The 15,115-nt window shown below is 47.3% G+C and overlaps 1 protein-coding gene across 1 annotated transcript in view; it reads right to left on the reverse strand.

Annotated features, from left to right (window-relative positions):
- Positions 1 to 8,584, reverse strand: part of NETO2 (neuropilin and tolloid like 2) — a 98,121-nt gene extending 89,537 nt beyond the window's left edge. The window contains exon 1 of the mRNA XM_089664340.1: positions 7,188 to 8,584. Within this exon, the coding sequence (XP_089520466.1) occupies positions 7,188 to 7,221 (34 nt within the window). The 5' untranslated portion in view covers positions 7,222 to 8,584. The remainder of the gene's footprint in view (positions 1 to 7,187) is intronic.
- Positions 8,585 to 15,115: the final 6,531 nt, after the last annotated feature.

The following is a 15,115-nucleotide window of genomic DNA, read 5'->3' on the forward strand; positions in this document are numbered from 1 at the left end:
ATTATACATGGAGATCATATCCCCCCTTATGTATTATACATGGTGATCATATCCCCCCCTTATGTATTATACATGGAGATCATATCCCCCCCTTATGTATTATACATGGAGATCATATCCCCCCCTTATGTATTATACATGGAGATCATATCCCCCTTAATCTCCTTTTCTCAGTAGAGAATCAATTCAGTTCCTCTAATATTTCCTCATAGCTGAGCTCCTCCATGCCTCATATCAGTTTGGTTGCCCTTCTCTGTACTTTCTCCAGTTCCCCAATGTTCTTTTTGTGAATTGGTGCCCAAAACTGAACTGCGTATTCCAGATGAGGTCTGCGATATACCGCACCACATATATGTGAACCCAGGCTTCATGGATTTTGCTAGGTGTGTCCTGTTACAGAACCTTGGTACGTCTAATGATGGTCGAATCTGAAAAAGATTCAAACAACTTCACTTCCAATCAATTTAGACTCAATTTGGATCATGTTTGATCAAACCAAGTTGACCGGCCAGGGCAGAGTATTATCAATCGTTTTCTATTGATCGGGCAGCATTGAGATAATTTGTTCGTGGATACGACCGTTTTTCCATCGATCGGATTATCAGATGACATGGTTGGAAACAGAAATGTGGTCGATCGTTTACAAATGTGTGTTAAGATCATATTTTGACTATTGATCAGAATCCACTTCCCAGCGTGTGGCATGTCAATGACGTGGGTTGTCCACTATAGATCTGGGATTTCTTTTCTCTTTTGGAGCAGGAAGAATTTTACATTTAGTAAGCATGCTTATTCAATAGGAGAGTGTAAAACCTATGGACTGTGCAAAGCGCAGCAGACCTTGGCAGCCAATCACATGGCTCTTTTTATGACACCAAGCCCTGGTTCCTGTAGGGGGCTGCACTGAGCACACTGACTTTACACAAGGTGCAAGCCCAATTGATTACATGTGTAATACAGGTACAGGGGCGGACTGACAACTCATGGGTCCCCCGGGCAATAGGGGATCATGGGTCCCCTGTGTCCTTGCCCAAACTCAAAAAAGCCTATGAAAAAGGTACCAGGGGCACCTCATGGGGCCCCCTACTGACCACGGGCCCTCAGGCAGTGCCCAAGTTTCCAAATGTCCGCCCCTGTACAGGTATTGGTTATGGGGTACCCAATATTGGGCTGAGACATTTTAATGCCATGGGTTTCGCAACAGCAGCTAATGTGCCGGGGTTCCTGTAGATGCCCACATGGAAGAACAATATATTGTAAAAATATTCTTCCCAAATATACTGACATATATTTGAAATACTACAATTTTGGCCATTATCAATATATTTCAAAATATATTTCAATAAATAAATTATATATATATATATATATATATATATATATATATATATATACGCTGTATGTTGAAATGCATTTTTGTTACAAAATATATGAAAAATATTTTTAAAAATACATTTAATCTACATTTTTGGAATACATTTACAAATATATGTAAACATATATGTTAAAATGACCTTTTTCTATGTTAAAAAAAATCTGAATATATTTAAAAAATTTATATTTTTAAAAATATCTTTCATATATTTTGTAATATAAAAAAACGTATTTCAACATGCAAAAAAAAAAAAAATTATATATATATATATATATATATATTTAATACGGCCAAAATTGTATTACTATATTTCAAATATATTTTTCTTCCATGTGGGTGGCTATCAGGGCCATGGATAAGGGGGTACCACCAGTCCTCCTGTACGGGGCCCAGGCCAGCAGGGGGGCCCAGGTAGCTGGGTGAATAGGATGTGGGCAGGGAGGGTGATCGGCACAGCGGGGGGCAATTATAGCCAGCTGATAGCCGTCTTCTTCTCCTCTCCCACTGGCTTTCAGCTGCAGTAGAGATCCATACAAGGGATCGGTTCCACTAATTGCCCCAACCGCCCCCCGCCACACCCATCCCCCTCCCTGTGTGCAATACATTTCCCCTGTCGCCTAGGCCCCTCACCCTTGCAGTGCTGCTGGCTTCCATCCACTGTTTCCCAGCAGCACTGCAATACACTGCAAGCTGAAATAGGATCCTTCAGGATGGAGAATGGGGGAAGGGTCCAGTAAATATGTCACGTTTCCCAGCCCCTTCCTTTCCTGAATGAACACAATGAATGATTGGAACACATCGATCACTGTGTTCATTCATAGCCAAATCATAGTAAATTGTATTTTTTTATGTTATTGTTGGGGAAGGGGGTCCTGTCAGGTTGGCTGTATGGGGCCCTGTGGTTTCTAAAAGCAGCCCTGATGGCTATAGAGATGTTTCTAGTTTTACCGAGCCCTGGTTGCTGTAGGTGATTGCCCTGAGCACACAGGCTTTGCACATAGGGTTGCCATCTCATCCCTTTTAAAACCGAACACATATTAATGACGCAGGTTCTGGGGCTCATTTAATGCAGACAAGGCACTAAGTGAGTTTAATTACCAACTTAACCAGCCACAGAACCGGTGTCATTAATATGTGTTCCTTTTTAAAGGGGACAAGGGGAAACCCTCTCTGGGGCCCTGTGCATGCCATGGGTTTAGAAACAGCAGCTGAAGGGCCAAGAGCCCCTGTACGTGGCTGTAGATCTGTTTCTAGTTTTACTGAGCCCTGGTTGCTGTAGGTTACTACACTGTGCACATTGGTTTTGCACCATTTAATACATGTGAAATATGGGCATTAGTTATGAGGCAACTGATATTAGTCTGGGACACGGTTGGGTGGCTTTACTAAAAATGTGCAAAAAACTGAGAGTGCAAAATCTGGTGCAGCTGTGCATGGTGGCCAATCAGCTTTTAACTTCAGCTTCTTCAATTAGACTTTGACGACAAAAACCTGGAAGCTGATTGGTTTCTATGTACTCTCCAGTTTTAGCACCAGTTCACACTACGCATGTCTGCTGTTATCAATCCCATGAAACCAGCCCAATATTGGTAAATCATAACTAATATCTGTATTACAAATGCAAAAAAAATGGGTTAGTGCCATAGTGCTAGCCTAATGTAATGAATGTATAATAGAGATATTACTTATGGGGCCCCCAATATTGGGTTTAGTAATGGCAGCTGATGCACCAGGGGGTCCTGCAGATGGCTATGTATGTTTCCAGATTGGCAGAGCCCTGGTTGCTGTAGGTTACAACACTCTGAACGTTGACTTTGCACATGGTGATAGTCCGATTAAATAAATGTGTAATGCATGTATGATGCATGGGGCCCCCAATATGGTGCATGCCATGGGTGTAGAAACAGCAGATAAGGTGTCAGGAGTTCCTGTAGATGGCTATACAAGCATGTTTCCAGTGTTACAGAGCCCTGATTGCTGTAGGTTATTGGACGGTGAGCCTTGACTTTGCACATGTTGCTAGCCCAGATCAATACATGTGTAATACATGCATGGAGCACCCACCATTGAGCATGCCATGGGTGTAGAAACAGCCAAAGTGCTCGGGTTCCTGTATATGACTCAGGGTCTGTTTCCAGTTTTACCGAGGACTGGTTGCTGTAGGTTATTGCACGGAGCACATTGGCCATTGGCCATGCATATGGTGCTCACCCAATTTAATAAATGTGCAATACTGGTATTCGTTATGGGGTAACCATTATTGCACTGTGTGTGACATGGGTTTAAAAACAGGTAAAGGGCCAGGGGGTCCTGTAGATGACTATAGATTCCAGTTTAGTATGAGCCCTGGTGGCTGCAGCTGTGCACCTTTGCTTTGCACATGGCGCTAGCCCAATTGGATATGATGTTAGCCCATAATGACATTCAATAAGCCTTGGTGGCTGTAGGTTACTGCACTGTGCACACTGACTTGGCACATGGTGCTAGTCCAATCTATTAAATGTAATACAGGTATTAGTTATGGGGTGCCCAAACGTGGGCTGTGACACTGCGTACCATGGGTTCAGAAACAGCCAAAGTGCCAGGGGCCCCTGTACATGGCTCCAGATCTGTTTCCACCTTTCCTGAGCCCTGGTTGCTGTAGGTTACTGCACTGTGCACACTGGCTTTGCCTATGGCATGAGCCCATTTTTATATTTCATGTGTATTACAGATATGAATTATGATTTACCAATATTGGGCTGGGACACTGTGCATTTCATTGGATTGGAAACAGCAGTGCCTGGGGTTCCTGTAGACTGCTCTAGATCTGATTCCAGTTTTTCTGAGCCCTGGTTGCTGTAGGTAATACACCAAAAACATTGACTTTGCATGAGTTGTTAGCCAATTGTAATAAAAGTGCAATACCTGTATAAATTATGGAGCTCCAAATATTGGGTTGGGACATTATGTGTTCCACGGGACCAGGGGCTGGAAACGGCAACTAAAGTGCCAGGGGTTCCTGTAGACCGCTCTAGATCTGGTTCCAGTTTTCCTGAGCCCTGGTTGGTAATACACCAAAAACATTGGCTTCGCATGAGTTGTTAGCCAATTGTAATAAAAGTGCAAAACCTGTAATAATTATGGAGCTCCCAATATTGGGTTGGGACATTATGTATGCCACGGGACCAGGGGCTGGAAACGGCAAGTAAAGTTTCAGGGGTTCCTGCAGATGGCTATAGGTATGTCTCCAGATTGGCAGAGCCCTGGCTGATGTGGGTTACTGCACTCTGAGCATTGACTTTGCACATGGTGCTAGCCCACATCAATAAATGTGTAATGTATGTATGACTTATGGGGCGCCCACCATTGTAATAAAAGTGCAATACAAGTATTAATTATGGAGAGCCCAATACAGGGTTGGGACATTGTGTGTGCCATGGGACCAGGGACTGGAAACAGCAGATGAAGTGCCAGGAGTTCCTGTAGATGGATATATAGGTATGTTTCCAGATTTACTAAGCCCTGGCTGCTATAGGTTATTGTACTGGAAGCACTGACCTAGCCCATGTCAAGAAATGTGTAATGCAAGTATCGTGTATGGGGTGACCACCATTGTGCATGCCATGGGTGTAGAAACAGCAGCTAAGGTGCCAGGGGGTCCTGTAGATGGCTATGTATGTTTCCAGATTGGCAGAGCCCTGGATGCTGTAGGTTACAATACTCTGAGAGATAATAGAGATATTACTTATGGGGCCCCCAATATTGGGCATATCAGCAGCTCAGGTGCCAGGGGGTCCTGTAAGTGGCTATATAAGCAGTGTTTCCAGTGTTACTAAGCCCTGGCTGCTATAGGTTGTTGCATTGTGAACACTACATTTGCACATGGTGCTAGCCCAATGTGATAAAACCGTATAATACAGATATTACTTATGGGGCCCCCAATATTGGGTTTAGTAATGCCAGCTGATGCACCAGGGGGTCTTGCAGATGGCTATGTATGTTACCAGATTGGCAGAGCCCTGGTTGCTGTAGGTTATGATACTCTGAACATTGACTTTTCACATGGTGATAGTCCAATGAAATAAATGTGTAATGCATGTATAACGTATGGGGCCCCCAATATTGTGCATGCCATGGGTGTAGAAACAGCAGCTAAGGTGTCAGGAGTTCCTGTAGCTGGCTACATAAGCATGTTTCCAGTGTTACAGAGCCCTGGCTGCTATAGGTTGTTGCATTGTGAACACTACATTTGCACATGGTGCTAGCCCAATGTAATAAAACCGTATAATACAGATATTACTTATGGGGCCCCAATATTGGGTTTAGTAATGCCAGCTGATGCACCAGGGGGTCCTGTAGATGGCTATGTATGTTTCCAGATTGGCGGAGCCCTGGTTGCTGTAGGTTCCGATACTCTGAACATTGACTTTTCGCGTGGTGACAGTCCAATGAAATAAATGTGTAATGCATGTATAACGTATGGGGCCCCCAATATGGTGCATGCCATGGGTGTAGAAACAGCAGATAAGGTGTCAGGAGTTCCTGTAGATGGCTATACAAGCATGTTTCCAGTGTTACAGAGCCCTGGGTGCTGTAGGTTATTGGACGGTAAGCCTTGACTTTGCACATGTTGCTAGCCCAGATCAATACATGTGTAATACATGCATGGAGCACCCACCATTGTGCATGCCATGGGTGTAGAAACAGCAGCTGAAGTGCCAGGGGGTCCAGTAGATGGCTATATAAGCATGTTTCCAGTGTTACTAATCCCTGGCTGCTATAGGTTGTTGCATTGTGAACACTACATTTGCACATGGTGCTAGCCTAATGTAATAAAACCGTATAATTCAGATATTACTTATGGGGCCCCAACATTGGGTTTAGTAATGGCAGCTGATGCACCGGGGGGTCCTGTAGATGGCTTTATATGTTTCCAGATTGGCAGAGCCCTGGTTGCTGTAGGTTACAACACTGAACATTGACTTTGCACATGGTGCTAGCCCAATGTAATGAATGTGTGATAGAGATATTACTTATGGGGCCCCTGATATTGGGCATATCCGCAGCTCAGGTGCCAGGGGGTCCTGTAGATGGCTATATAAGCATGTTTCCAGTGTTACTAAGCCCTGGCTGCTATAGGTTGCTGCATTGTGAACACTACATTTGCACATGGTACTAGCCCAATGTGATAAAACCATATAATACAGATATTACTTATGGGGCCCCCAATATTGGGTTTAGTGATGGCAGCTGATGCACCAGGGGGTCCTGTAGATGGCTATGTATGTTTCCAGATTGGCAGAGCCCTGGTTGCTGTAGGTTACAACACTCTGAACACTGACTTTGCGCATGGCGTTAGCCCAATGTAATGAATGTGTGATAGAGATATTACTTATGGGGCCCCCAATATTGGGCATATCCGCAGCTCAGGTGCCAGGGGGTCCTGTAGATGGCTCTTGATATGTTTCCAATGTTACTGATCCCCCTATTTTATTGATCTATTCTACACCACATCAGGTGGAGCTGGATTTCTGTCCAGTAGAGGGCAGTCAAAGACCAATTACCAATGTTGTACCGACTGGTGTACTACCTGTACATGGCATTATCCAGCAGCAGCCTCCATGTATCGATGTCACCCACCGTGTGCCTGAGCAGGGCACAGCAACCCCACCACAGAGCGATGCCAGGGATGGAATACAGGCTCAGGGGCAAGTCATAAGCAGCTTCCATCCCATAATGACACCTCCTATGAATTGTCATGTGAATGGCTGGCAGTGTGGTGTGTAAATGTGGGTGCAGATTGGATGGGGGTGCCCCCTTGGAGACATACCTTCCAGGATAAAGTAGACTTTCTCCAGTGCCATGGTGAAGCCTCCTATAATCCAAATGTCAGATCAGCCCGGTGGGTCCCCAGTGCCAGGTCAGAAATCCACAGCCAGTGGGCATTCCATGCCAGGGTCCCCCATGTGTATCCAGTGAAGGGGTCTTCTGGGGTCCTGTGTGCTCAGATGGAGGAGAGAGCCCTGGAGGGGGCAGAACCCCTGAAGTGTTCCAGCAGCCCTGGGCAGAGAGGGGGTTCTGTGCTGGAGATCTGCAGCCCTGGCACCACTTCACACCACTGCCCAGAGGTGCCCAAATCCATCAGGGTGACCCCCCCATGGGTGCCCCCTCTCAGCTGTGTCCTGGGGGGCGATGCTGGGCTGCCATCCTGCCAGGGAGGAAGAAGGATGTCCAGGGGAGGAGGAGGGGGTGCAGGAGCAGAGACTGGAGCTGGGCTGGGTGGGCTGACGGCTCAAATGAAGAGTTGCCAACAAATGTGGCTCATTTAGGATGAGAGGCTGAGAGGGCTGCCAGTGCGCATGCGCCCTCCCAACTCTCCATCCAGCGGAGCCAGTCAGAGCTGCTCAGCCTCCTATGGAGATGTCTGTGTTCATGTCCGTCCGTCCATCCATCCATCCATCCATCCATCACCGGTCCCTGCCGAGTCCCTCTACACGGTGCCTATCCATCCATCCATCGCCTGTCCCTGCAGAGTCCTTCTACACGGTGCTTGTCCGTCCATCCATCCATCCATCCACTGTCCCTCTACACGGTGCCTGTCCATCCATCCATCCATCCATCACCGGTCCCTGCAGAGTCCCTCTACACGGTGCTTGTCCATCCATCCATCCATCCATCCACTGTCCCTGCAGAGTCCCTCTACACGGTGCCTGTCCATCCATCCATCCATCACCGGTCCCTGCAGAGTCCCTCTACACGGTGCTTGTCCATCCATCCATCCATCCATCCACTGTCCCTGCAGAGTCCCTCTACACGGTGCCTGTCCATCCATCCATCCATCACCGGTCCCTGCAGAGTCCCTCTACACGGTGCCTGTCCATCCATCCATCCATCACCGGTCCCTGCAGAGTCCCTCTACACGGTGCCTGTCCATCCATCCATCCATCACCTGTCCCTGCAGAGTCCCTCTACACGGTGCCTGTCCTTCCATCCATCTATCCACCTATCCCGGTCCTTCCCTCCGTGTATTCTGTTTGCCTGTCCTTAAATAGTCCCCTACACGGTGCCTCTCCGTCCATCCATCACCTGTTCCAAAATAGTCCCTCTACACAGTGTCTGTCCTTCCATCCATCCACCAATCGTTCCTGCAGAGTCCCTCTACACAGTGCCTGACTATCCATCCATCACCTGTCCCTGCAAAGTCCCTCTGAGCTCTACACACCGCATCTTCTTTCCTCCATGCAGCACCTATCCCTTCCGACCCCCCCCCCCCCCTCCACACAGTGTATGTTCCTTCATGAATAGGGACTGCAGTCCCAAACCCTGTATTGCACCCCCCCCCCCCTTATACTGTGTCTGTCCGTCCATCGTCCTATACATTGTCTGTCATCTCCCTCTGATTCTACTCTCCCGACACTCACTGCTGTCTGCATTCATTCTGTCTGTCCTTCCTCCATTCTATCCATCTCTCCTTCCAGTTTCTGTTCTTCCATCCCCCCTCTTATTGTTCTTCCATCCCCTCTCTCTCTCTCTGTTCCTCCACCCCCCCTCTTATTGTTCCTCCACCCCCCCCCCCCTTATTGTTCTTCCATCCCCCCTGTTATTGTTCTTCCATCCCCTCTCTCTCTCTCTCTCTGTTCCTCCACCCCCCCTCTTATTGTTCCTCCACCCCCCCCCTTATTGTTCTTCCATCCCCCCTCTCTCTGTTCCTTCATCCCCCCTCTCTCTGTTCCTCTATCCCCCCCTTATTGTTCCTCCATCCCCTCGCTCTCCCTCTCTCTGTTCCTCCATCCCCTCTCTCTCTCCCTGTTCCTCCATCCCCCCCCTTATTGTTCCTCCACCCCCACGCTCTCCCTCTCTCTGTTCCTCCATCCCCTCTCTCTCTCCCTGTTCCTCCACCCCCCCCCCTTATTGTTCCTCCATCCCCCCCCCCTCCCTCTCTCTGTTCCTCCATCCCCCCTTATTGTTCCTCCACCCCCTCGCTCTCCCTCTCTCTGTTCCTCCATCCCCTCTCTCTCTCCCTGTTCCTCCATCCCCCCCCCTTATTGTTCCTCCACCCCCTCGCTCTCCCTCTCTCTGTTCCTCCATCCCCTCTCTCTCTCTCTCCCTGTTCCTCCACCCCCCCCCCCCCTTATTGTTCCTCCATCCCCCCCTATTGTTCCTCCATCCCCTCTCTCTGTTCCTCCACCCCCCCCTATTGTTCCTCCATCTCCACCCCCATTGTTCCTCCATCCCCTCTCTCTCCCTGTTCCTCCACCCCCCCCCTTATTGTTCCTCCATCCCCCCCTATTGTTCCTCCATCCCCTCTCTCTGTTCCTCCATCCCCCCCTATTGTTCCTCCATCTCCACCCCCATTGTTCCTCCATCCCCTCTCTCTCCCTCTCTCTGTTCCTTCATCCCCTCTCTCTCTCTGTTCCTCCTTCCCCACAGCACAGCATATCGGGCCAGGGCTGCTGTTAGAAACCTAAAGGCCCCATAGAGCCAACCTGACAGCCTCCCCCCAAAAAAAAACCAAACAAACAGTGTACTAGGCTTCAGTTATGAATGAACACAGTGAGTGATCGATACTGATCACTCATTGTGTTCATTCAGAAAAGAAAGGGGCTGGTAGCTATGACATATTTACCAGATTCTTTCTCTATCCTCAAGGATCCTATTGTGTGCTTGCAGCTGCCAAGGAGAAGGAGAGAAGGGAAGCCGGCAGCACTGCAGGGGTGGGGGTGCACAGGGGGGCTTGGTCAGCAGGGGGACACAGATGGTACACAGGGAGGGTGATTGGTGGGGAGGAGGGGCAATTACTGGAACCGATCCCCTGTATGGCTCTCCCTGCAGCAGCTGAAAGCCAGCGGGAGGGAGAAGAGAAGAAGCCGGCTATCAGCTGCTGCAGAGAAAGCCATGCAGGATCGGTTCCAGTAAATGTCCAGTCCCCCCACTGTGCTTATCACCCTCCCTGCCCACATGATTCACCCAGCTGCTTGGGCCCCCCCTGCTGGTCTGGGCCCCATTTAGGAGGACTGGTGGTACCCCCTTATCCATGGCCCTGTATGGGATATGCATGCCTGGCACTGCAGTAAGCAGCCTCACAGCACAGATACATATCTGATACACATTTCTTCCATTGCCTGAATCACTCATAGAAATACATTACGCAGGATATGGGATTGCTCGTTTACTTAACCCCTTCACTACCACCACATAGTAAGCATGCTTTGCAGCCATCATCCCTCTCTCATGTAGTAAGGAGTTTGCAGAGCTCAGAGGTGCACATGTGAAGGGAAGAAGGGCGAACGGCTGATGGAGGTGGAGTGTCCGAGCAATTATTGTCTGTAAGAGGGGAGTATGGGGGTAGAAAGTCTATGGGAGCCTTCTCTCAGTCTAGCAGCAGCCAGGAGCTATCCTTTCAGCATCACAGCCCAGAGCAGCCTTCTGATAGAACCAGCACTCCCAACAAGCGGGGTAAGGGAGGAGCTGTGCCTTCAGTACCGCCCCTGAGCAACCTGCAGAGAGGGCCAGTGCAACTATGAGTCGGGGTAAGATAGGATCTGTGTCTTCAGCACTGCCCCTGAGCAACCTGGGGAGAGTGAGCCAGCACTTCTTCCAGACTGGGCAAGAGAAGAGCTGTGCTTTCAGTACTACCCTTAAGCAACCTGCAGAGGGAGCCAGCGCAACTGTGAGGCGGGGTAAGATAGGAGCTGTTCTTTCAGCACCGCCCCTGAGCAACCTGGGGAGAGAGAGTCAGCACTTCTTTCAGGCTGGGTAAGATAGAATCTGTGCTTTCAGCACCAACGCCCCAGAGCAACCTGCAGAGAGAGCCAGCGCAACTGTGAGGCGGGGTATGGGAGGAGCTGTCCTTTCAGCACCGCCCCTGAGCAATCTGGGGGGAGAGAGTCAGCAATTCCAGGCTGGGCAATAGGAGGAGCTGTCTGGTTCTATATCTGATTCTATATCTTGTTCTATATCTGATTTTATATCTTGTGATATATCTGATTCTATATCTCGTGCTATATCTGATTCTATATCTGAGTCTGTATCTGATTCTATATCTGATTCTGTATCTGATTATGTATCTGATTCTATATCTGGTTCTATATCTGGTTCTGTATCTGATTCTGTATCTGATTTTACATCTGATTCTGTATCTGGTTCTGTATCTGCTTCTGTATCTGGATCTATATATGATTTTGTATCCGATTCTATATCTGATTCTATATCTGGTTCTGTATCTGGTTCTGTATCTGATTCTATATCTGATTCTGTATCTGATTATGTATCTGATTCTATATCTGGTTCTATATCTGGTTCTGTATCTGATTCTGTATCTGATTTTACATCTGATTCTGTATCTGGTTCTGTATCTGCTTCTGTATCTGGATCTATATATGATTTTGTATCCGATTCTATATCTGATTCTATATCTGGTTCTGTATCTGGTTCTGTATCTGATTCTGTATCTGATTTTACATCTGATTCTGTATCTGGTTCTGTATCTGCTTCTGTATCTAGATCTATATATGATTTTGTATCCGATTCTATATCTGGTTCTGTATCTGGTTCTATATCTTGTTCTATATCTGGTCCTATATCCAGTTTTACATCCTTTTTTCTGGACAAATAGAGCTTTTTTTGGTGGTAATTGATCACCTGTGCGTTTTTTTAATTTTTTTGCGCTATAAACAAAAAAAGACTGACAATTTTGAAAAAGAACCCAATAATGTAGACTTTTTGATATAAAACATTCAGTAAAAAGAAATTAAAAAATCAAATTTCGTCATAAATTTCAGCCAAAATGTATTCTGCTCCATGTCTTTGCTAAAGAAAACCCCAATACGTGTAAATTAATTGGTTTACGTGAAAGTTATGGTGTTTACAAATGGCGGTATAGATACCGGGATTTTTATTTTTTAATACTAGTAATGGCGGCGATCAGTGACCTATAGCGGGGCTGCGGCGGGCGTTCTGACACGGGGGGGAGAACTAACTTGGTGTCACTGACATCCCCAGAGACACCAATACAGTGATCGGTGCTAATAAAAAGCACTGGCAGTGTACTAATGGCACTGGGCAGGAAGGGGTTAACATGTCAGGGCGATCACAGGGTTACCTGTGTGCTGCGCTTTCCACTGTAAGCACACTGCTTTGGATGGCTGTGCTATGCAGAGCCATACAAAGCAGTGTTCAGGAGCTGACAGGGGAGAGATCTGTATTGTTTACACACAGGTCTCTCCCCCCGTTGGAGAGATACTCGGCGATCACCGGGTGCTGGCGAGGAAGCACCGGCTCGGACCTGGTGATTGACAACTGAGGCCGCAAAAGGCGGTGCAGGCAGGGGTGCGCACCCCCTACCCAGAGCTGCAAAATCGTGTGTGTGTATATATATATATATATATATATATGTGTGTGTATGTATATGTGTGTGTGTGTGTATATATATACAGTCATGGCCGAAATTGTTGGCACCCTTGATATTTCTCCAGGAAATCATGTATTTCTCACGAAACGTATTGCATTAACACATGTTTTGCTATACACATGTTTATTCCCTTTGTGTGTATTGGGACAAAACAAAAAAAGGGAGGAAAGAAAGCAAATTCGACATAATGTCACACAAACCTCCAAAAATGGGCTGGACAAAAGTATTGGCACCCTTTCACAACTGCGGATAAATAAGAATGTTACAAGCATGTGATGCTCCTGTAAACTCACCTGGGGCAAGTAACAGGTGTGGGCAATATAGAAATCACACCTGAAAGCAGATAAAAAGGAGAGACGTTCACTTAACCTTTGCATTGTGTGTCTGTCTGTGCCACACTAAGCATGGACAACAGAAAGAGGAGACGAGAACTGTCTGAGGACCTGAGAACCAAAATTGTGGCAAAATATCAACAATCTCAAGGTTACAAGTCCATCTCCAGAGAACTAGATTTGCCTTTGTCCACAGTGCGCAACATTATCAAGAAGTTTGCAACCCATGGCACTGTAGCTAATCTCCCTGGTCGTGGACGGATGAGGAAAATTGATGAAAGATTGCAACGCAGAATAGTCCGGATGGTGGATAAGCAGCCCCAAACATGTTCCAAAGACATTCAAGCTGTCCTGCAGGCTCAGGGAGCATCAGTGTCAGCGCGAACTATCCGTCGACATTTAAATGAAATGAAACGCTATGGCAGGAGACCCAGGAGGACCCCACTGCTGACACAGAGACATAAAAAAGCAAGACTACAGTTTGCCAAAATGTACTTGAGTAAGCCAAAAGCCTTCTGGGAAAACGTCTTGTGGACAGATGAGACCAAGATAGAGCTTTTCGGTAAAGCACATCATTCTACTGTTTACCGAAAACGGAATGAGGCCTACAAAGAACAAAACACAGTACCTACGGTAAAATATGGTGGAGGTTCAATGATGTTTTGGGGTTGTTTTGCTGCCTCTGGCACTGGGTGCCTTGACTGTGTGCAAGGCATCATGAAATCTGAGGATTACCAAAGGATTTTGGGTCGCACTGTAGGGCCCAGTGTCAGAAAGCTGGGTTTGCGTCCAAGATCCTGGGTCTTCCAGCAGGACAATGACCCCAAACATACGTCAAAAAGCACTCAGAAATGGATGGCAAAGAAGCGCTGGAGAGTTCTGAAGTGGCCAGCAATGAGCCCAGATCTAAATCCCATTGAACACCTGTGGAGAGATCTTAAAATTGCTGTTGGGAAAAGGTGTCCTTCCAGTAAGAGAGACCTGGAGCTGTTTGCAAAGGAAGAGTGGTCCAAAATTCCGGGTGAGAGGTGTCAGAAGCTTATTGATGGTTATAGGAAGCGACTGATTTCAGTTATGTTTTCCAAAGGGTGTGCAACCAAATATTAAGTTAAGGGTGCCAATACTTTTGTCCAGCCCATTTTTGGGGTTTTGTGTGACATTATGTCATATTTGCTTTTCTGCCTCTGTTTTATATTTGTTCCAATACATACAAAGGGAATAAACATGTGTATAGCAAAACATGTGTTAATGCAATACCTTTTTTGTGTGAAATACTTGATTTTCAGGAAAAATATCAAGGGTGCCAACAATTTCGGCCATGACTGTATATATATATGTGTGTGTATGTATATGTGTGTGTGTGTATATATATATATGTATGTATATATATATACAAGCTCAAGCTCTCCAAAACCGAGCTCCTCATCTTTCCCCCTGCCAACACCCCCCCCCCATCCTATCCATCATCACCAACAACTCCACTATCACTCCCGCCCCGCAAGCCAAAGTCCTTGGCGTCATTCTTGACGCGAACCTCTCCCTCCAACCGCATGTCAAATCACTCACAAACACATGCAGGCTCCATCTCCGCAACATTGCCAAGATACGTACCTTCCTCACCCCAGACACCACCAAACTTCTAGTACACTCCCTCATCATCTCACGCCTTGACTACTGCAACTCCCTTCTCACTGGCCTACCCAAGTGCAGGCTCTCCCCGCTCCAGACCATCCTGAACTCAGCTGCCAGACTCATCCACCTCACCACCCGCTCCACCTCTGCCACCCCCCTCTGCCTCTCCCTCCACTGGCTCCCGATTGCCCAACGCATCAAATTTAAACTCCTAACCCTGACCTACAAAGCCGTTCACAACACTGCCCCTGACTACCTCCCCAACCTGATCACCAAGTACCACCCTACCCGTACCCTTCGCTCCTCACAGGACCTCCTTCTATCCTGCTCCCTGGTCTCCTCCTCCCATGCACGACTGCAGGACTTCTCCAGGTCCTCCCCCAT

The sequence above is a fragment of the Staurois parvus genome, unplaced genomic scaffold (genome assembly GCF_062004578.1).
Source record: "Staurois parvus isolate SC_StPar_1 unplaced genomic scaffold, SC_StPar_1.0 ptg001886l, whole genome shotgun sequence".
NCBI classification, from domain to species: Eukaryota; Metazoa; Chordata; class Amphibia; order Anura; family Ranidae; genus Staurois; species Staurois parvus.